This window comes from Eurytemora carolleeae, unplaced genomic scaffold (genome assembly GCF_000591075.1).
Source record: "Eurytemora carolleeae unplaced genomic scaffold, Eaff_2.0 scaffold1050, whole genome shotgun sequence".
NCBI classification, from domain to species: domain Eukaryota; kingdom Metazoa; phylum Arthropoda; class Copepoda; order Calanoida; family Temoridae; genus Eurytemora; species Eurytemora carolleeae.
Genome location: NW_019396939.1, coordinates 36,679 through 61,203, shown reverse-complemented (window position 1 = coordinate 61,203; position 24,525 = coordinate 36,679). Strand labels below are relative to the sequence as shown.

Here is a 24,525-nt window from a genome sequence, read left to right as displayed (position 1 = left end):
CTGGAGTAGACATTTGGGTTTACTATAGCACTGATTTCAGGATTCATCTCTAATTGGATAATGAGATGAGATGATTGGATCAGACGCTACAGTGTGAATCATATAATTGTGTTTAGATGACTCAGTGGTGACTTGGAGTAAGGATGGTTTGGTCATCAGTGCAGACGGTTTCAAAGTTCGGCAGGTAAATGAATAAATTTTAAAAATAATTTTTAAAAATTCTTAAAAAAAAAAAATGAAATCTCCATAGTTGGTATTAAAGGAACAGTGCCACAAACTCGAATGTTCAACTTCCTGTATATTTGCAACCTAATGGTGCATATAGGTAGATTGTAGACCCTCAAAATTTAAACTTAGCCTAATTTATCCAACTTAGTCATGATTTGAAATAACAAATTTCTACACCATCAGAGGCTGCAAAGACACAGGGGTACAAAATTAAGAATTTATGGCGTGTGCTGAGTTCTATAAAATGAGTTTCAGAACAAATTTTTAAGACACTTATATCTGAGAACTAATTTTACTTGGTCCCAGGGTGTTAGATGCCTTCCATTTGTAATTCTTTACAATAACAAGCGGAAAATTGTGCAAAATTATGGCTTCCAGGCAATAATTAATGGAGAAGGTTATTAATACAAACATAAACGTGCCCTTTGAACGTTCAGGATGACCGTATAGATGTGGTGTATATGCCCGGGATAGGAGTTGACCTCCAGCTGACTGGGCTGACCAGGGGGGATACAGGCACATACAAGTGTACTGTCAATGTAAACAAGAAAGCAATAGACGTTACACATACGGTAGGTTTCAATTTTATTAAATTTTGAAATAAATATATATATTTTTATGTATTTCTATATCTAAAATTTTTTTCTGTTTTTTCTTCTAATATTTCTAACATTTTATTGTTTTTATAGAATTGTAATAATATTTTTCATATTTTTGATATTTCCAATATTTTTTAAATTTCTAATATATTTAATATTTCCAAAATTTTTAATATTTCTAAATATTGGAAAATATTNCAGCTCAAAGATATAATTTCTAACAGGATCAGCTCAAAGATATAATTTCTAACAGGACCAGCTCAAAGATATAATTTCTAACAGGATCAGCTCAAAGATATAATTTCTAACAGGACCAGCTCAAAGATATAATTTCTAACAGGATCAGCTCAAAGATATGGGGATCATTTGATTGTGAGAGTAATCAATGAAATATGAGGTTTTAGGGAGCGGGTTAAATGTGCTGATTAGGCAATATCATTGTATAATTCCCCCCCCCCCTGTGTTGTGGTTTTTTATCTTAAAATATGATTTTATGAATTCTCTTAGGTTCGAATGTACGACTCGAATGTCATGCTGGGGGTCAGCCTACACCAAGAGTTTACTGGAATAGACAGGTAAAATATCTTGGGTTGCTTTCAAGACTTTGCTCTCTTACAACGGCTCCTGTTCTAACGTATATGATATAAGGGTTGCATACAATACCCTGGTAGGAGAAATCATCACTCTTTTGGAGACATTTTTGTAATCTGTGTTAGAATAAATGTGTATTTAGTTGCCCGAATAGCAAAGGTGCCATTTAAATCTGTATCTTCCATCTGTACATGTGTTGAATTGTTGCATTGCATTATTTTGCTCTATCATATAAATCAACAAGTCACTTTTAACCACAATTGAAACTTTTCATTTTTAGAAAAACTTTATCAGATTTATTCAGCTTTAAACAGTATGTTTATCGGTCACTGTCACTTTAGTATCGGAAAAATTCTATGATTAAGGAAATCAATACAATGAAAATTATAAGACTTTTTGAATTGGTGTTTAAGTTTTTTGGTCTCGCTCTCATGGAAATTAATTTTCTTTGTCAAAAATGGGAAGTTTTTAGAATATTTTTTTTACTTAAATCATAATTTTAGATATTTTTCACCTTTTTTATATGATGACATAATACCCAGTTTTTTGTAATCATTCTTTAATAAAGTGAACAATCATTTTTTTCAAGATGAATATTTTAACAAAAAATTTAATATTTAAAAAAATATTTTAGCACAACCAGCCCATGAACTGGAAAGGAAGTACTACCCGTATAGAAGGTAACATTAAAAAAAATATGTAGAGGAATAAAATCCTCATAATAGCATTATAAAATCCACAATTCAGTAGTGTCGGATTCTGGAACCAGAGAATACCTACTCATCTTGTTCATCTCTAATACATTTGTTATTCATTATGTATTCATATCTAGAAACAATAACTGTACTTATTAAAAAGGGTTATATATTTTCTCTGAAAAAGCGTCCCCCCCCCCCACTATCTTGAAATGTTTATGTTTGTCTGGAGTGTTAAATTAATTTAGGTTTTTTATTTGCTCAATTTGAGAAAATAAATATTCATTAAGAAAATTCAAAAATAATTTCTTGAAAAGGTAAACTCCTGTAAAAATACTGATTAGTAATAAAATTATTTTTAATGCATTTTCCCAGGATAAATAAAGCTATATCATGGATTAAGTTATATTAAAAAAAATTAACGTAATTATACTAATTTTAGAAGAAAATAATTGGGTTACAAAATATTTATAATTTTCTGAAAAATAGTGTAAATTGAAAATTTTAGGAATGAGAAGATAGTAAATCATAATTTGTTCCAAAGATATGTTTTAAATATAAATTCATATAATCCCGAATTATGAAATATTCAAATTTCAACCTATTTTCACTTAATCCCTGTTATATAATCTTAAACATATTTTACTTAAATTCTGAACAATTTCCAAAATTTCGTGCTTAATCCAATATTCGAGCATCATAACCATAATTTTCAAGTTTCTGCTTTGATAAATCGTTGTTCTTACACCATACAACAATTTTCAAATTGGGATGAACACCTTCGCTCTCTTTTTACTTTACTTAGGCCGGGAAGGGGGCCTAATATTTCTAATATTTCTAGCTAATTGTTGAGGTACCACCCTATATTGAAAGTGTGAATCCTAGTAATGGGTCAATTACAGTCAGAAAAGGTAATTTACGAAAACTAAAAACTCTTGTGTTACAATATAATTCAACAGAAAAATTTATATCTATGGCGCAACTAGAGGGATGTGGTAAATGGATAAAATTGAACGGATTTCTCGCCGAAAAATCTTGTTTTCATCCCTATATCGTATTATTTTTAATAATCCTAACTTTGATTATTTGATTTCGCAAAATCAAAGTTTGAAAGGTCTGAGATTGAAAGGATATTAGAGTTATAAAACTTCAATTGGAAGCACTTATTTAGTTGTGTAACAAGAACGTTTTAAGAGAGATGACTATAAAAAATCTTGTTTAATGAAGCAAAAGAACTGATTACTTCTTCCTACTGAATATAAAATTCTAAAATCTTTGCAACCGGATGCCGTCAGTTTTATTTAAACCATCAAATGTTGCAAAAGAGAACGGGAAAATAATTTCTAACAGGATCAGCTCAAAGATATAATTTCTAACAGGATCAGCTCAAAGATATAATTTCTAACAGGATCAGCTCAAAGATATAATTTCTAACAGGATCAGCTCAAAAATATAATTTCTAACAGGACCAGCTCAAAGATATAATTTTTTAGGAGATATATTAGAACTATTAAATATATTTTGAGAGATGCATGGAGAATATATATTTATATATTTCAGGAGATATATTAGAACTATTAAATATATCTCGTGAGATGCATGGAGAATATACCTGTAACGCTGATAATGGAGTATCTCTCCAACCTGCCTGGCAAAGCATAAACATAAATGTCCTGTGTAAGTAACAATTAAAATTAATTCACAAAGGAACTGAATTTAAATTTTAAAAATAGAAATTTAAACATTTAAACCAAAATAATCAACGGTTTGCAAAGATTAAGATAAAAAACCTGAATTTATCGAAAAACCTCAGTTTCTTAAAATAAGAAATAAGAGCGTAGTTGGATACATGCTGGGGTTGGGAAGAATATAACATATATCTGTATCTAGATCCTCCTGAGGTATCTGCATAGCGTAGTTGGATACATGCTGGGGTTGGGGAGGATATAACATATATCTGTATCTAGATCCTCCTGAGGTATCTGCAGAGCATAGTTGGATACATGCTGGGGTTGGGGAGGATATAACATATATCTGTATCTAGATTCTCCTGAGGTATCTGCATAGCGTAGTTGGATACATGCTGGGGTTGGGGAGGATATAACATATTTCTGTATCTAGATCCTCCTGAGGTATCTGCAGAGCGTAGTTGGATACATGCTGGGGTTGGGGAGGATATAACATATTTCTGTATCTAGATTCTCCTGAGGTATCTGCAGAGCGTAGTTGGATACATGCTGGGGTTGGGGAGGATATAACTTTTATCTGTATAGTCTACTCAAATCCACCAGCTAAGGTAAACATATCTGTTTAAATTACAATTTAGAAAAAAAATGTTGTTAGCCTTGTACAACCATTAGTTTAAGAATATCATGTAAATGTCTGGCAAAAATAAAAACATAAAATAAGTTGTTAAAATAAAATATGATCTTTTCCTAACGTGTTTTTATAATTTAGGTTTCCTGGTATAAACAAACTATGAAACTCTTAGATGGAGAAAAAATTAGAGTTAAAACTGTCGGTGATACTTACAGGTATAGATATTAGAACTGTTGTGATACTTACAGGTATAGATATTAGAACTGTTGTGATACTTACAGGTATAGATATTAGAACTGTTGTGATACTTACAGGTATAGATATTAGAACTGTTGTGATACTTTACAGGTATAGATATTAGAACTGTTGTGATACTTATGACAAAAAAACGAAAACATAACGATCGTTTTATAATATGATCGTTTTCAAAATGATCGTTTTTGTAAAGCTCGTCGTTTTGTTAAGGATCCCTTTGTTAACGATTGTTAACGACGACCATTTGTTAACAATCGTTAACAACGACTCTTTGTTAACAATTGTTAACAACGATCCTTCGTTAACGATTGTGAAGGAAGAGAGGAGGAGAGAGGAAACTGCGCTAAAGGGCATTGGTACATATCATTGAGCAGTTTTAACGAAAATATTAAGAAGTTTCAGCTCCCCCACAACTGTTGACCTTCATGTAAGACGACATGTAATTTTTTTTTCAGAAACTATAGTTTTTTTCAAAAACTATGGTTTTTAAAAAGTTTGTCGTTTCGTTAAGGACCCTTTTGTTAACATTGTTAACATATTTCTCATTTCTTACAGGTTAAATATTAGAACTGTCGTTGATACTTACAGTTATACATATTAGAACTGTCGGTGATACTTACAGTTATACATATTAGAACTGTCGTTGATAATTACAGGTATCAATACTGTAAATGTAGGTATTACTTACAGGTTTTAAAATATACATATTAATTAGAATAACTGATCTTAAAAATGTGCAATTTTAATTCTTATAGATAAAATAACATAAATTTATTCAATTTTTAGATTCCTTCTGAGTTCAGTAGAGGAGAAGGACTATGGTGAATATATGTGTAAAGCTGGAAATATGCTGGAGGAAGATGTCACTCAAATCTTTACACTTACAGGTTATATATCACTCAATTCTTTAAATTACAGATTATATATCACTCAAATCTTTACATTTACAGTTTATATATCATTAAAATCTTTACAATCACAGGTTATATATTATTCAATCTTTACACTAACAAGTTATATATCACTCAAATCTTTGCACTTACAGATTATGTTTCACTGAAATCTTTACATTTACAGGTTATATATCACTCAAATCTTTACACTTACAAGGTTATATGTCACTCAAATCTTTACATTTACTGGTTATATATCACTCAAATCTTTACATTTACAGGTTATATATCACTTATATCTTTACACTTACAGTTCACTTAATTTTTTGCATTTACAGTTTATATAATCACTCAATTATTTACACTCACAGGCTATATATCACTCAAATCTTTACATTTACAGGTTAAATATCACTCAAATCTTTACACTTACAGGTTATATATTACTCAATTATATACACTTACAGGTTATATATTACTCAATTATATACACTTACAGGTTATATATTACTCTATTATATACACTTACAGGTTATATATTACTCAAATATTTACACTTAAAGGCTTTATATCACTCAAATCTTTACACTTACAAGGTTATATATCACTCAAATCTTTACATTTACTGGTTATATATCACTCAAATCTTTACATTTACAGGGTATATATCACTTAAATCTTTACACTTACATGGTTATATGTCACTCAAATCTTTACATTTACAGGTTATATATCACTTATATCTTTACACTTACAGGTTATGTAGCACTCAATTATTTACACTTATAGGCTTTATATCACTCAAATCTTTACATTACAGGTTATATATCACTCAAATCTTTACATTTACAGGTTATATATCACTTAAATCTTTGCACTTACAGGCTATATATCACTCAAGTCTTTACATTTACAGGTTGTATATCACTGAAATATTTACACTAACAGGCTATATATCAATCAAATCTTTACACTTACAGGTTATATGTTACTCAAATTTAAAATTACAGGTTATATGTCACTCAAATTTAAAATTACAGGTTGTATATCACTCAAATCTTTACAATTACAGGTTATTTTTCACTGAAATCTTTACACTTTTACTTTACACAGGTTTTATTCCATTCAAATCCTTACAAATCTTTACACTTATAGTTTATATAGCACTCAAATATTTACACTTACAGGCTATATAACACTAAAATCTTTACATTTACAGGTTATATATCACTCAATGTTATACACTTACAGGCTATATATCACTCAAATCTTTCCATTTACAGGTTATATAACTCTAAAATCTTTACAATTTCAGGTTATATATCACTCAAATCTTTACATTTACAGGTTATATATCACTCAAATCTTTACACTTACAGTTTATATATTACTCAAATATTTACACTTACAGGCTATGTAACACTAAAATCTTTACAATTTCAGGTTATATGTCACTCAAATCTTTACACTTACAGGTTATGTATCACTCAAGTCTTTACTTTTACAGGCTATATTTCACTAAAATTTTTGCACTTACCGGTTATATATCACTCAAATTTTTACACTTACAGGTTAAATTTCACTGAAATCTTTATACTTACAGGCTACATATCACTCAAATCTTTACACTTACACTTACAAGTTATGTCACTCAAATTTAAAATTACAGGTTATATGTCACTCAAATTTAAAATTACAGGTTATATGTCACTCAAATTTAAAATTAAAGGTTATATGTCACTCAAATTTAAAATTACAGGTTATATTTACTGACATCTTTACACTGACAGGTTATATATAATTCAAATCTTTACATTTTTCACATCTCAGTTTCCTTTGATAAAAGCTAATATATTTATGACTTGTAAGTTTGCACAGAGATTTTTTAATAAGATTTTCCTTTTTCTGATACTCTTTGAAGAAAGACAGGTATTGATGGATCAAAAACTGCCTCAAGGACAAATTGCAGATTTTGAAATATTAAAATTAATTTTTCCTAAAAAGGAGAAATTGCAGGAATAGAAATGTTAAAATAACTGTTTCACTAAATAGCCAGAGCTGGAAACTTTAGAATGGTGGATATCGGGATTAATGCTCAATCCACTCTTTTTCTTAATCTCCAGATTAAATATGGCTTGTTCTCCTCAAGAATTTAATCTCCAGATTAATTAACAGATTGGGATTAAGGATATCACATTCTAAAGTTTTCAGCTCAGATTATTATAGGAAACCTTGGTTCTTCAAAAATATCAATACTAGGCTTATTTGGCACTTTCCCTGTAGTCACCCTAAGTCCCACAAAAAGTTTGGGTCTGATCGTTTCAGCCGTTTTGATGTTTAAGGATACAAACGGAAAGACAGACAAACAAACAGAGAATCATAATTCCTAATTTTTTTCCAGACAAAAAAAAGTGTAGATTTAATAAAATTCATTTTGCAGTTTTAACAACATGTTAAATATCAAACAATGTTTACTCTTTCAACTTTTAAAGACAAACATTTTAATTAACCAGTTTCGTAATTATTCATTTTTGTTTTAACAATACATGTGTGTCTTTTCTTTAAATCTAAATTCGCTTTAAAACCCCCATGAGTCTAAAAAAAAGTTAAAATATTATAGATTTTTCTTTTTTGCGCTTGAAGAATATTAGGTGATTAAGAAAATATCTACCTCTCATCCATCCCATAACTTTTAATTTTCTCCTGACCACTTGGCACTTTCTTCTTTCAACTTGCTTTATACTATACCTACATCTCTATCCATTAAAGCTTCCAATGACTCCTTCTAAGTTTGAATTTAATAACATTTAAATTTTGCGGTTTAATAATGGTATAACAAAGCAAATATCAACCATTTATAAGATCAGTTTTAAGTTAATAATTCCCAACTCTATGCATTGCTTAGATACTTGAGACATTTGCAATTTTACTTATTACAGGTAAACCTGCCTATCCCTTAATAGTTGGTGATCGCGAGGGCTTGGAGAGGTACAGCTATGATTTGAAGTGGGAAGTGTTATCCTCCTATTTAATATCCTCTCATGAACTGGTCTACTGGGAAGCAGATAAGGTACAGCTATGATTTGAAGTGTTATGCTCCTATTCAATAACCTCTCATGAACTGGTCTACTGTGAGGCAGATAAGGTACAGCTATGATTTGAAGTGTTATCCTCCTACTCAATAACCTCTCATGAACCAGTCTACAGTAGACTGGTTCATGAGAGGATGACTGTCTACTGCAAGCTGATAACGTAAATCTATGCTCTAAGGGGGGTAAGTAGTATTATTTGTAGTTGTAGTTTGGAACATGCAACAATTGGACTGGATACCAACAGTCACACATTTCAGAGATCCTCATAATAGGTTTAAATTCAATCTTTTACATAGATAAATTAACATAAAACCACTGTACAATGTACAGTTCTTGGCCTTGACTGTGGTTTTTCTTTTCTGTTTATCCCTTAGAAAGACGTACTGCAAACTTCAGTTCATTTGAAGTGCCATACCAACTCATTGGCAGCCAACGCAATCAAATAAAACAATACACGAAATGCAAATTATCCCTTTCTAGAGAGAATAATGTGTACTATGTACTATTATAGGTTCAGAGTAGTACACCAGTACCCCCCAAGAGTGCACATTATAGACGTGTATTCGCTGCACTTTCAGAAGGAGGGTACACTTACAACATGAAGGTAATAATTTATTATTTATTGATTAAATACTAAAGTGGAACAGACTAGACAACGACGACAAGGGGGGTCATAAGGTTGTATTTTGTTATGCTTATTACTTAGGGAGACATCTATCCGCCAAATACTATATGACAACAAATAAAATATAAAATTCATCACAAACGCAATGAAAAATTAAGAAAAATCTAGTTTTACGAAATTTTTTTCTGAAATAAAAACCTGGAAATAAAATCTTTGTAAAAAATTATAATTTCCTCAAGTCTCATGTCCCTTTAAATAAAGTACTTTATTTAAAATTGTTGGGACTTATTTTCCTTTATACCAGATAATCAGATTCACCATGGTACCCTCCTGCCTTTATACCAGACAATCAGATTCACCATGGTACCCTTTGAACTTTTGGCTAAGCAAAAATTATATCCTTGTTTTTCTATCTGAAATTGATCATTCTTAATTGCGGTTTTCTGTTAAAGCTACTCGCGGATGTAATTATTAAGGAAGTTCTTTTACATTTTAAGACAGAAAAACGACACTTTAAAGCTAGACTCACTTTATATCTAAGTTTTGTAATATCATTTTCTGTGACGTCATATCTAAATAATGAAATTAAAATTTTGGCGTAATTAATTATATTCTCTTAATTCTCTTCAAGCTAACATTAACAAAAAAAAAGAAAATAGAAAATGAAACTAAGATATTGTGTTTTTTCTGACAATGTATTTTTTCCAATGGCTGACAAGAATTATTATAAATTAATAAAAAAAAACTGTTGGACAATTGGTTTCCGTACAAAAGATAAGAACGAACAATAAAATTAATCAAAGCAAAAAAGCCCTGATGGAGCGGTTTTATTTTATTTTATTCCTAAAAGGGACTATACGCGTAAAAAAGCCCTGATGGAGCGGTTTTATTTTATTTTATTCCTAAAAGGGACTATACGCGTAAAAAAGCCCTGATGGAGCGGTTTTATTTTATTTTATTCCTAAAAGGGACTATACGCGTAAATTTTAGAAAATTTAATGCTTTTAAACATAGAAAACAATACCAATGGTTTAAAGGGTACCTTTGTGAATCGGACATTCCCTTCTCATTAGGAAGGTCCATTTAAAATAACGTTTGCAGTACCTTAATAGAAAAAACAGAAAAAAATAGTATTTGTCGAATAAATTTTGGACGATATTTTATTCATTTTATTTTTGCGAACAGTCCTTTTAAAGGGACCCTTCACTTATTTGGGTAATTTAACGGGGTAAACTAAATTGCTTATTAGCTGTTTAGTTTACCATGAAAATACCCAAATAAGTGAACGGTCCCTTTAAGGTGCTTGTTAAGAAAAAAGTGTCAGCAAGCTTTTAGTTTTTGATGTTTCACCGAATCATTATGAATAAGTTGTGCTAATTATTGCAAAATGCTCTATATATTGTTTATGTTTTTGTTTAAATAACTTGTATTTATGTTTATTGCAGTACACTCTGTAATTAGTGTTTAACTTCGCTTTGACATTTAATGAATACTTTAACTTGAAAATAATTTAGTTTAATAACTTCCTTTGCAGTTACAATACTACATGGTTATTCACAAAGGATTAGACTTCAGAGACGACTGTGCGGAATGTATTCAGTCTGAATAATTTACTTGTATTAAAGAAATTCTAGACTCTTAACCCCCCCCCCCCCTCAGTTCTTAATCAAAAAGAACAACTAATAATATGGTGCCTGTCGGTTTCGTTTTTTTCTATCGTTAACCCAGATATGCACTGTGATGGTCGCTTTTTTCATGCTAATTTTTATTTTTAAAATTTTAGAATAATTCTTTTCATTGTAATTCTAATTAAGTCTGGAAGACATTGCAATTAGTTCTAAATGTTAGAAAATGCAAACAATAGGTTTTTCATTTAAAATATTTAAAAATCGAAATTAGATTTTACAATTGGTTATTATTAGTAGTAAATACTGGGAATATTATTAGTAGTAAATACTGGGAATATTATTAATAGTAAATACCGGGAATAAATACCGGGAATATTATTAGTAGTAAATACTGGGAATATTATTAGTAGTAAATACTGGGAATATTATTAGTAGTAAATACTGGGAATATTATTAAATACCGGGAATATTATTATTAGTAAATACTGGGAATATTATTAGTAGTAAATACTGGGAATATTATTAGTAGTAAATACTGGGAATAAAGAAACTGAGTTTTTACCAGCACTCAAAACATTCTAATCCCATAATTTCTGCAACCTGATGGTATCAACCATGAATATAAAATAGAATATATATAGACAGGATAGATAGGTTTGCAATTTTAGACATATTTCTTAATATCTCAGTCAATTCTTATGGTACACAATCAAAAACGACACATTCGGAAAAGAATTTATTTTTAAATTTTATTTTTTATTTTTTGAAATAAAACATCAATATCGAAACGAACAACTATCGTTTATCGATTCTAAACCTAAGTCCCACCTCTGTAATAGATGGATAAAGATAATAGTGTAATCTACCATATTATCAAGTAACACCTATTCTGTACTGACAACTTGCTGACCAATCTAATCTTTAGTTTGAATTAAGTTGTTTATATTTGTGTAAAATCCTATATCTGCATTGCTATGTGGACCGGATATGTTTAACTAAAGACCGGAAATGCGGAACTAAAAAACTAAAAGACAAGAAATTTATTTTAATGCTCCTTAAAGGGAGTGTTCGCGAAAAATGAAAGGGGGTATAGGCTTACGGCGAAAAATAAGCGCTTTTGATTGCTTCTAATCTTACTTCTATCTGTTAATTGTTAAAAAAAACTCATGCTGAAGAACGAAGCGTCCATACAAATTCAGAAAGTTGCAACATTAAGCTCGGATCGTATAAATTCAATTTAATTCCAAACAAATTATTCAGATATTACAACCAATAATCATCGATAATTGTTAAGTGTTCAATCCTAATCAAAGCAACAATATTGTTCTAAACACCATGTCCGCATTTACCTTAACCCTATACAAGCTGGGGCGTCTGAATTATTGTTTAATTATTTTTTACTCGGACTTGACTTTTTACCATTCTGTTCCCAATCCTAATCTATGCATTAACAAAAAAGATACAAAAAAATCCATAAAATTTCTATTCATTAAAAGTCAAGAAATTTCACAGTGATAGTGCCAAAAATGAGAGTGCTAGGGCAAACAAACTAGAGGGAGGCAGGCCCGTAGCTAGGGGGTGCACAGGGGCATGTGCCCCCCCCTTTAACCTCTGGAAAGAGGGCACAGGAGGGGCACAATTTCTGAGACAAAAAAAGAAGAAAAAGAAAAATTAAAAGAAGGAAACGAAAAAAGAGAGAAAGAAGGAAAAAAGAAAATTGGCAAAATATTTAATTTTTGTTTCTAATATTATGTTTAAAGGATTATTTATTCTATGATAGGATTCATATCATTTCTTTTTGTATTTTGAGGAACTTATCCTTTTCCTTCCTTATTAGATAAATGATTCTAATTAACCATCGCACAACTATAAGTATCATGGAGACAAAGGAATTGACTCTTTGACACAAACTCTGATTTTCTAATCACTATTTCTTTGGAACCAAATGTTGCAGACCTTAGATATTTCAAACTATGAATTCTATTAGATCAAATAATCAGAGTTTGAAATATCAAAGGTTTACAACATTGAGTTCTAAAGATATTGAGGTTTAAATATATGATTTTGTTCCAAAGACTCAAATCCTTTAATAAAAGAAATACCAAATATGGCCAGGAGAGTATTTTTTGCGAATTTTAGTTTTTGGACAACTTAAGATTTTCATGCTTGAGCCTTTTTTTTATTTACTGCTTTCCCCAACCTTAGAATGGAATTTGTTCTTCCTTATATAAGAATGTGGACCACTGTACATCATGTAGTATATATTGTATGTAAACAAGGAAGCCTTTTTAGATCAGAGATATTGACGAGAAAGTTTGCTTTTGGTGGGTGGAAATATAGTGTTGATAATGATCAAATTCATTCAATTTCAGGGTCTACAGAACAATACATTTTACGATGTGATTGTACGGTCCCAGAACAAGTATGGATGGTCACCCTACTCAACTGTGTTCACATTCAGAACAGCAGAGATAGGTAAAATATTGTTAGAAATCAATCAATCAATCAATCAACTGTAACTGACTAATTTCCTCAGAAGCTAATTCTCTAATCCTAATCCTAGAAATCCCATTTCGGAGGCCAAAGTTTGATATATCTAAACAAATACGGCGCAAATGCATGAAATAATTTTAATTATTTTTTTTTTGGCTTGGTTGATTTTGCTTATACTTACAATTATACAATTTTACATTTTCCGGCTTAAAAGTTTATGTTTAGAAATACTTTTGAAATTCTATAAATTTATTTTAAATAATGACTGGTTTTACGTCATCATGATTGTTAATGTGAAGTACAAAAGCATAATAGGCAATTAGTATTCTTTTGTTTTAAATTGTGACAGAGTGTATTTGACAGGGGTTTCATTCAGAGGAAGTTAATTCAAAATTCGAAAATCAAAACTAAAATGTAAGCAGATTACATTGAGTACCAGCTAATTTTAGAATTTTCCTATGGTCTATCTTCCAAGGATCTGGAACTCTATTCCATTGGAAATAAAACCTTTAGGCACCATAACAAGTTATAAAACAAGTTTTAAAAAAATTTCTTGAAGAATATTGTTACGCGAGCCATGCTCCGTGTATAAAGTCTAGTTGATGCCCCTGTGAGTTTCTGAGTTCTCCCTGCGGATCTGTACAGAACGTATTGTGAAAAACTAGTTTTGGAAGCTGTTTACAGACTGACTACGCAGGCGCAAGATTTCTCGCGTGGGAGTGAACAGTTTTATATTAGTATATGTTTATTTGTCTTGCAAGTGTAACCGTGTCCAGAATTCTAGGATCACTGTGGTAAATGGTATAGGATCTAACTGACTGCGCGGAGTTAGGTTTAGTAGGATTGTAAACAGTGCAGTTCACTATTTACAAACAGAGCAAAAAGGGGCAACAACTTCAACTTCTCCTTCTCTCATCTTTTCTAACTTGTCCTTCAACATGGATGTAACCCTTTCCAACATCTTAATCTCAGATGTTTTCTGACTTTTCTGTATCTTCTTGCACTGGTCAGCAGCCTTGTGCTTTATTCCAGGATTCTGATCTTGAGAAAGTGTAACATAAGTGCTATACCTATGTGTGGCCTTAGCTTCATGCCTTTTCTTTCTGAGCTCAGCTAACTCTGGCGTATCAGTGACAATTTTGCCAATGAATGCAGAAAGGACAGGACGAATAGTTTCAAGATCATAAACAGATAAAAACTTATTTTTATCGTTGTGAGTATAGAGATCCATTATATGATAAGGAAAATTCCACATGTATAGAATTAGAAGCTGAGAATGTGTGAATTGTTTGATTAAAGAATCATTTTCAGTGTGCTTTTTTGCAATGAGTTTCAGAGCTTCAGATAGTTTTGTGTCCAAATACTTGATCTTCTTCAAGTTGAATACTGATCTTACAGATTTGATTGAATTTGTAAAACTGTTTACTCCCTGGCAACTGAACATACCTGCATGGAGTTTGTTTTCAATATTAGAATGCATATACATTGAAACAAATGCAGATGAAGAATCAATCCATCTTATATGAGCTGGTATGGAACTATCTGAGAGCAGCGGACTGATGAACTGGCAAATGTGGTGAATGGCCTGGATATCTGTTATACAACCTCCACCTGTTACATTTCTCCAGCTAGGAACCATGCTTGCAAGTTGGTCTGCTGAAAAAACAGGATCATCACATCCTTTGTAACAAATCATTTGAATCAATTCTGTAGGGTTACTGTCCCTCTGTATCCACATTCCTTTTCCTGTGTTGATTGAAGAATTTTTTAAGATACAGAGGATAAACTGATTGAACCAAACCAAAAACTTCTCAGGGTCCTTGTTGCTTACAAGGGCAGCAATTCCTGGGGTGGGGAACCAGGTTATCAATATGCACAAGTAGCAAATCAATCCTATGCACCAAACTGCATTTCCCTTGCTCTGAAGATAGGCGTTAAGTTGCAATGGCAATTCGTGAATATCTGACCATCTCCCAAACCCGGCTTTGATAGGGTCTTGAGATTGATGCATCCCTCCAGTAAATAACCAAAGAAGGATCGATAAATCAATCGAGATCTCATTTATGCCAGCCAGCTAAAACTCCCAAGCTTATATTTGCTTGGTCACTTCTAAAAGAGAAAGTTTGTTACTGAAGCACCTCCCTTGAGGGCACACAACTAGTAAGCGGGTAGGAACCCTTACTGCCGAGATCAAGGCACTGCGGAGCCTTGAAGGAGACCTCTGCTCGACAGTTCTGGGACCCCCAAAGATACGTGCTCAGGGACAGTCTGTGTCAGTCCGTGAGTGCTCGGGGCCCGTGGAGCAGACACATCAAGAGCAGGGTAGCTGATACCTGCGCCAGGGCTACTTCTTTACTGTGGTATTTGTACACTGAGCGTCATTTCTCTAGATCTTGCTCACATGACTCAGGAGGCCGTCTGGACAGATATACCACGTTAACCTAAATAGTTCTGAGATGGCCAGAGTGGACAAGAAGCCGTGTTATCTTGGCGACACGCAGCTGGATCTAATAGCCACATCACAGATTGTTGCCTTGAGAGGAGATGAAGCTACTAGAGAATGGGTAAAAGAGAGCAACCCGTGCAGGAGCCTATTTCCCGATTGGGGCGAGGAGTCGGAAGCTGCTAGGGCTGCTGCTGCAAACCGGGAGTTGAATGAAGATTATGACGACCCTGATGATATGCATCCTAGGTTCTTGAGAGACAGGAAGCTATTTGCCTCTCTGTGTAGGAATGCTGACACCGGTGACCTGAATGTGCTGATCAGGAAGCTGAAGCTGAATCATCTCATCATGTCTCTAGCCTCGAATTGGACTACGGGGAGCGCAGCTATGGGTCATTTTATCTCCCACGTAATATTAGATGAACTGAACTTTAAATTAGGCTGCATACCTAACCACAACATCACTCATGGAATAGTGGATAACTTTCCCCAGTTGACTGGAGTATCTAACTGTGTCTCTCGAAACTGGACCCTTAGGGCTAAAGCGACTAATTCATCCCTAGCTGACCTCACACCAGGAGCAGAGCGTGCTATCCTAGCTTACATGCTGATTGAGTATTGGTTCAAAGCCACTAAGGACGGTCGATTTGGGCATCTACTGGCAGATATGGATCAAGCTGGAATTACTGATTTCGCAGGAGTGGAGATTGACGACCATTCCTTGCCTGACCTAGGATACTTGCCTGGCAGAACGAATTCGGACAAGTCCATAAGGTGCTGGAAATTTTGCTCTAAGTTGTACATCGTTGTATGCACAAGGCAGTACATCTACGGTTATCTCCTTGGCAGAGATCACGTCATAAATCTAATAGAGAGGCTAAAGTCGATAGCCAATGTTCGCACGTTTATGAAGGTGTACCGGACTAGGGGAATTAATGAAGATAGACCTCTAGACATAAGTAAAGCCGTGGATAAAGTGGAGAGGTATATGGGCGCCCGTCTGAGAGATGCATACCCTGCCGAAGACTCGAAGTTACCGAAATCCATGAAGCAGGTCCTAGCTATCTTGGAGAATGATTACCACATGCACGACATCCCCTCAGGCATGGACACTGGGGAGGACCGGAGGAGGACAAAGCTGCTTGAGGGACTGGAAGAAGTTTGCAAGGATGCACATGGCCTGATAGATCTTTTTAAAGACCTTGGTACATACGATGGTATAGTACTCGACTTATGTTACCTGTTTCACTACTTACCTACACCGGACAGAGACATAGTTACTACATTGCGGATCACTAGGGACAATATGACTGAGCCGAGATCTACGGACCCTAAGGCAGAGAAAGACTTCATAGGATTCTGCGAAATATTCGACCTTCTAGCTACCGCTTCTAAAGAGCACTCAATCCCAAATCACGAGTGCAACGAGGGGAGCGAAGCAGAAGTGCGAGTTGCTATCGAACAGGCGATTAAGTTCGGCCCTTTTAACCCTCCCGAAAACCTCTGGGGAGCAGCAAGGTTGAAGCGACACTTCCCTTACGTGAACACTGCTGACAAAGCATTCATCCAGGCGAAGGACGTCACCCGTGTTCCTGCTAGATATGAGGAGTATGTGAACCCAGGTTCGTCAATGTTTAGGAGAAATGTTTCAGCCAATGAGCTTCTTTACAGCATGTTCAATGGAGATGACTGTGGTGCAGGAGTAAAGATGTTAGACTACAAGATAATGTTTGCCAAGGGCTTGATCAAAAGAGACAATATAGCGGACCTGGCAACCAAGGCAGAAAACACTAAAGATGCCCTAACGTCAAGAGAAACTCTCTCTCTGAACGAGTCAAGCAGGAGGATGTTGAGTGAAATGGATTCGAGTCACCCTATACTTACTAACCATTTGGGGAACATCGCAATGGGGGCCAGCCAGTCAGACATGGACTTAGCTTTCAGGACGTTCTTATCAAAGTTGTCAGAGGTGGGGTCATGCTTATTCATAAGCATCGATGTAAAGGGGTGGAGTCCTGGAGCGAAGAGGAGCTTCTTCTTAACACATCACGATACACTCATTGGGTATACTCAAGCAGATCACGGAATCACCTTCCAGAAAGTGTGGGATACCTTGAGGTTCGTGTGCAGAAGAGACGGGCTGAACGTGGACATGATGATAGACGAGGGGATGGTTCAGGGGTGGACGGGGAGGTATGACTGTATATTGCATAGCCACCTGCTCTTTTACGTCACTGCCAAGTTACGAAAGAAGGGTATACTATCGGCCGGAGAAGGTTACAAAGGGAAAGTGATGATTGACGATGCACTATTCTGCTTCTTTTTCTCCAAGAAGTCTACCAAGCAGGAGAAGGAAAAGAAGTGCCTGCTGATTGAGGACGCAATAACGGAGGCTTACGCTGAGGTTGGGCTAGTGATTGCTAAGGACAAGACCATCATATCCACGTTGAATTTCACATTCCTTAATAGATTTTTCTCGAAAGGTGCTGAAGTGGTTAAGCCAATAAGGACGATGATGAAGGTTTGCACAGCAGCAGATAGGATGATCACAACCTTTCAAGGGCAAGTCCAGGACATTACCGGTTCCATCAGGGGAGCAATTGAGAAAGGAGCAGATCCAATGGTTATGTATGTTATGGCCATAAGACTCGTAGTCAGCACAGCGTTACAATGGGACCCCAACATCGCTAAGAACAACATCATTAGTCTAATACCCCAGATCATCGCACCGTCCTATCTTGGCGGATGGGGATTCCCAGCCTTCGTGGATTTCATTACGAAGGAGAAAACCGATCATATGAGACCAGTGAACATGTTCGTCCAAGGACTCGCAGAGGTTGACGAGGGGGCAGAGTGCTTTGGAGAAATTAAAGCAGTCATTGGTGCATTTTACTTAGCACAATTCAGAAACCCAAACGTGTACAGCTTCATGGCCAACCCGACGATTCCTGCCTTCCATGGAGTTGACGACCCAACCAGCAGCTTGAGGAGGATTCTTCGGAACATGGTCCGATGTGGGGATTTCTGCCAGGAGATGGTGAACGCGGCATTGGTGGACTCTGACACAGTGGTTGCTGAGGCTCTGTGGGAGATAGTGATGTCATGCACCTGGGATCCTTCAGTTCTAGAATCGGTTGGGACCATGAGACCTTACGCTAGCCAAATGAAGCTACTTGTTAAGCTGATGGAGTGCGAGTCCTGCAGGAAATTGTTAAGCCCGATCCAGCTAGCTAGATGCAGAAGATATGCGAAAGTGCACAGCAAGACTTCTGTTACTTCCATTCTATCCAGGTGCACATTGGAGTATCCAGACAGTAGCGTCCGTAGGGTACTTTCAATTGCAAGGACGCGGCCTCCCTGTGAACTGACGCGGTTTGTACTTGACAATTATTACAGCTACCTAGGAGTTAACATGGTTAACTACGCGCTACCTGACCCTGTTGAGGTGGTTATCAGATCGAGGGATGATGAACATGTGATGGTTGTGGCGAGGTATGAACCTCCTTTATCTACTGGAACAGACGTGACTGATGCCTCAACAGGACAAGCATGGAGCAGCCCAGGATTCAGTTATAACGATATGCACACGGGAAGGTCTCGGAAAGGCAGGGATGTTACGAAAGTCTCTAAGGGAATATTCGACGTGACTAACCCGGCATACCGAAGTTTACCTCTTGAATCAAGGACAATTCATATGGCCAGGGCAATGACTGTGTGTCTTAACGCTAAGGGGCTCCCTGGAGAGCAACTGTGGGAGGCGGAGCTGGCAATGAATGGGTTGTTCCCTGATGAAGACACCCTGTTATGCATGGTGAAGATAAGCCCCAGCGTCTCAACCAAAAGAATGACTCGAGTGACGCAACAGACGAGCCACTCTGTCGTGGCGTATCCGAATGCACCAGGAACTAGTGGCCAGACAGGAGACTTGGATCTGATGACCAAGGTTTACGAAAAGCGTGGGAAATCATTGAACGTCCAAGCATTCCATGGGGTGGTTAAGGCTCTAACATACATCGAAGCTTCCCTCTCAAATCGGGTAGAACTATCAATCGGTTACGGTATTCGCGAAGGATCTCTGAGAGTGCTGGAGGATACAATCTTTACGATCGACAATGAAGAACTGTTCAACTCGGCAATTGCGAAACTCAGGGAAAGAATCAGCGACTTTCGTGGAAATCCCTTTAAAGATGCTATGTCGTATGCTAGCACAATGGGTTCTAGGGTTGGGCTCGTGTATGATGCGAGGGACGACGACTGGGACAGCGAAATCGCCGATGACAGTATTCCTGGGCCAGAACCGGAGATGCCCCAAATGTGCACAGTGACCTTGCCTCCCCTAGGACTCTTGCCGATTAGCAGCAGAAGAGTGCCTAGAGGACCAGAGATTGACACCTTAACTCAAAGGGTAGAAAGAGACAAGGTATCAGAATCCGTAATGAAGAAGTATGACAGAGTGCCCCCTGAAGACAGATGCTATATACGAATGAAGCTTGACCTACTCTTTACGCTAACTACTCATGTCGTGAAACTGCAACCCAGGGTCAGGGAGATACTCCTCTCCTTGAATGATAACGTTGCAGCAATAAGAAGAGGAAATATGCTGCTCAATGATGCGGAAGTCGTTGCCTTTAGCAACAGTATGAAGAAGGTGGTGTCTATTGCGAACGACACGCTTAAGGCGAGGAATATCAACGGTATGTCCGAGGCAATATGTGGCCCCACCCTGCAGCCTGAGGACGCTAAACTCCTATGCAGAGCACTCAACGACATCGACGATCTGGAGTTCTGGCATGCTGTCGGGCTGTATAGGATGTCCCATGGGAGAATGACCAGTCCATACATGACCGTTGTCAACTGCCACTCGAATCTTACTATGTACAAGAAGTGGTTGGATTCGCAAGGAAGCTTCTTCGTTGAAGAACGAGCAGTATCCAAGCTGTATAGGGTAGCCAGTGATGTTGCTAAGACCAGCAGGACACATCGTGACTTTGTTGTCAGCATAATCAAACATCTGTCCAGAGCTCACAGCTGGGCTACGAAGGAGTTGTCTGATTCAATTCTTGCTGGGATCAAGAGGAAGGTAGTCCACCGAAATGAGCTAGAAGGGATACGTTCTGACATCCCTTCAGGTAGGGGGAATGCTTTACGCAAACACTGGGCTGAGATTGTGCTAGGAGCAATGGCTGCTTACGGCGAAATTGACGTTGCAGCTGATAGGGTTATTGAGGAGATGGGAGTCTCAGCCGCAAAGAGAGCTAGAGTTAGCCTTGACGACCTTGACCTAGCAGTGGGATCCTTCTCTCAGGGAATTAGAGTGCTCAGCTTAGGGAGTGACTCAAAGTTGGAAAGTCTGAGGATGTCCTGTGTAGCTATTACTCAATTGGGACTAGACGTTGAGAACCTTATCGATTTGTATATGAACGAGGGGCACCATGCTGCACGTGAAGCAATACAAGAAAGGAGAAACCCATGTTACCAAGATGAAAACAACGCTTATTACCTAGAGAACCATTTGAATACCTGGATAGAGGTATTCCAGATCAACAACCCTTCAGAGTGGGATCAGGACTCGAGGGTTCTAGTCCTGGAGGAGCTCGAGGGTATCTTGAGCTACGAACCCATAGACCAGAACGCACTTGAGGCAGAAGACAATGAGTGATGCGCCTTACCCATGTACATGTAAATTATGATTATCATGTTTATCATGAGTTGTTTCTTCTATAATAAAAAAAAAATAATTTTCAGTGTATAAATCGAATTTGATTTTATTGTTAAATCTTGATTCTATCCCCTTTCCCCTGTTATTATAACAAAACATAATAAAACATAAACATTATAAACTTAGTGTGCTGGGTTGTCCCCCCCCCCCCCAATGATCCTTTCTTCTTCTTTTCCTCTTTATTCTTCAATACTTTTTCCTCTATCTACTACTTTTCCTTGTCCTCCTTTTCCTTTAGTTCTAAATTGTTTTTGTTTTATTTTGTTTTATTTAAATTTAGCATACATGTATCGTTGCAGAAAGGCCTCTCATTCAAAACAACCAACCATGGTTAGAGAGGCCCTGGTTAAATTAAAATATAAAAATTGTGCAATTGTACTTGTTTTAGATTAAAATATTGACTATGGAAGACAATTCCTATAATAAAAAATTTAAGCCTTCACATTTAGCTATCTATTTAGTTTTACAATTGCTGAGATTAAGGTATACTAATAAGTATAAAATAGCTCTAACTTTCCTGTTAAGTAGTTAAGTAAAAATTTAACAAAACTGTTTTTTTAGATAAGACCCCCCTTGAAGTAAGAATACCAGCTGAGACAAGCAGACCAATTTACGAGGGTCAAGGTGATTAAATAATATTATTAATATAAAATCAATTCCATAATTTTCATATCAAATTAAGTTATGAAAAGTAGACATGTCAACATAGTTGACATGTCAACATAGTAGACATGTCAACATAGTAGACATGTCAACATAGTAGACATGTCAACATAGTAGACATGTCAACATAGTAAACATGTCAACATAGTAGACATGTCAACATAGTAAAACAAACTTGACTGCTCACGTATTAATTAAAGTTAAAAGTTTTAAAAATCTTTTAGTTAAAAGTTAAAAGTTTTAAAAATCTGCAAAAGTTTGTTACAAAATAATTAATATACACATTATATAGAAGGAAACTCTGAAATTTTTTCATTCCAAGCATTCTGTCCTAAATTGGTCATTAGTTAAATATTATTTACGAAATATTCCTAATTTCTAAATGGTTTTGATGGTTTAATATTGTGAACTAAATATTCTTTATTTTTAAATGGTTTTGATAGTTTAATATTGTGAACTAAATATTCTTTATTTCGTAATGGTTTTGATAGTTTAATATTGTGAACTAAATATTCTTTATTTCTAAATGGTTTTGGTAGTTTAATATTGTGAACTAAATATTCTTTATTTCTAAATGGTTTTGATAGTTTAATATTGTGAACTAAATATTTCTAATTTCTAAATGGTTTTGCGAAAAAAATTTTTGAAGTTCACAACAGTACTCTTGAAACCTTTATCTGATCAATAATTTGTGAAGATATTATTGTTTTTCTAGATTTAAAAATCTTTAATGTTTTTAAAATTTTCATATGTTTTCCTGCAGTAGAAATGCTCACGTCACTTTTGTACGGTGAAAACCATAAAACTCTGAATTAGGAAGACTTTTAAACTCAAGTTATGACTTTAAATAGTCCAATGAACACGAGACACAGTGATTGTGCAGTGTTATCAGACCCATTGAACTTAAGGACAACATCAAATACACTTGAGCATTGCTAAAATGTCGTCTTTTTATTCCACATTTTTCTGGTCCTAACTGTAGAGATACCACAATTGAAAAAAATTAGTTTTCAAAATTATAAACAATGATATATAATCCATACTTGATCAGACAAAGCTTTTAAGGTCGGTACCGTTGTGAATCGGGAATTGCCATTTTTGCATGTAGGGCACCTAAATTACGCTTACAGTCCCTTTAAAGGAGTATTTTTTCAGCCATAGCCCCTGAACCTGTAACATCTGAAGCAGTGAGGATCCTGTTCACAAGTATCATTAGTCCTGTTTTAATCAGTATCATCTCCTGTTTCTAGAAAATACTTTGCTGTTCAATGTTTATGTACGCCATATATTTGTTAAATCTTAAAAATGATCAGAGCCTGCGATTTCAAAATTTGTGAAAATAAGACTCAGGTCTAAACTTTCATTGAGACTAATTTTAGACTCTAACTTTGGGATCTAAGTTGCAACTAATTCTCCTTAAAGTTGGGTTTATTAAACTAGTTTAATATTGTATTTGGCGGATTCCGGGAATTGATTAGAATAAGACTCGAAACATGTATTGAGACTAATTTTCCACTAAAATCAAAAAAGGTCGGATTGCTTTATTTTCATTGGGTCTAAGTCCTTAAATCGGGTCTCAGAGCTGGCAGCTGTTGATCATGTGACACAATGTCGTCAGCTGATTCATAAGTTGGATCTAAGATTCAGCCTTGAAGCTGGGTCTAAGAAATTAAGACTCGAGCTGAAGCTGTTAAACTGCGGGCTTGCAGGAATCATCTGTAAAGAGGATTGAGCATTGGAAAACATCCTAATTTTATTAGTAAAATTACTATAAAAAAAAACTCCGTGCAATTTGTCAATGTTAAAAATATGTGTTTTGTTATTTTTCTACAAAAGAATCCTTAGTTCTAATTTCAGAATCGATTTTAACAAATAAATTATTCAAAGCAATTTAGTTTTTTAAAATTTTTTATTTTCTTTGTTCACAACATGAATGACGTCTATTACGAATTGACTGTGTTGTGCGAACTTGTTTCAGGTTTACATGAAAAACGAAATTAGTCTGGTGGCAATAAATAGAAGTTAAACTTCAAATTCAAGCTATTTTACAACTAAACCTTAATTTATAACAGTAGATGGCAATATAGTTTTTTTTTACATTTGTTTTTAGATTTTTATTAATTTTAATAATTTCAAGATTCTCAAATGTTTATAACATTTAAAAATTGTATGCTCTTTAAGGTTGCTTTTGTTACGTTATAAAACACTGTTTTGTTAGGGTAAATATCTTTTGTTAGAGTAAATATCTTTTGTTGGGGTAAAATGTTGAACAAACAGATAAT

General features: G+C 35.0%; 1 protein-coding gene across 1 annotated transcript in view; it reads left to right on the top strand.

Moving 5' to 3' along the window:
* LOC111710339 (lachesin) overlaps positions 1–24,287 on the top strand; it is a 35,534-nt gene extending 11,247 nt beyond the window's left edge. The window contains exons 3-15 of the mRNA XM_023484400.1: positions 117–184; positions 666–744; positions 1,335–1,402; positions 2,053–2,098; positions 3,674–3,790; positions 4,312–4,409; positions 4,571–4,647; positions 5,474–5,574; positions 8,520–8,650; positions 9,184–9,276; positions 13,298–13,400; positions 22,142–22,204; positions 23,399–24,287. Coding sequence (XP_023340168.1) covers positions 117–184; positions 666–744; positions 1,335–1,402; positions 2,053–2,098; positions 3,674–3,790; positions 4,312–4,409; positions 4,571–4,647; positions 5,474–5,574; positions 8,520–8,650; positions 9,184–9,276; positions 13,298–13,400; positions 22,142–22,204; positions 23,399–23,493 — 1,139 coding nt within the window. The 3' untranslated portion in view covers positions 23,494–24,287. The remainder of the gene's footprint in view (positions 1–116; positions 185–665; positions 745–1,334; positions 1,403–2,052; positions 2,099–3,673; positions 3,791–4,311; positions 4,410–4,570; positions 4,648–5,473; positions 5,575–8,519; positions 8,651–9,183; positions 9,277–13,297; positions 13,401–22,141; positions 22,205–23,398) is intronic.
* The last annotated feature ends 238 nt before the right edge of the window (positions 24,288–24,525 follow it).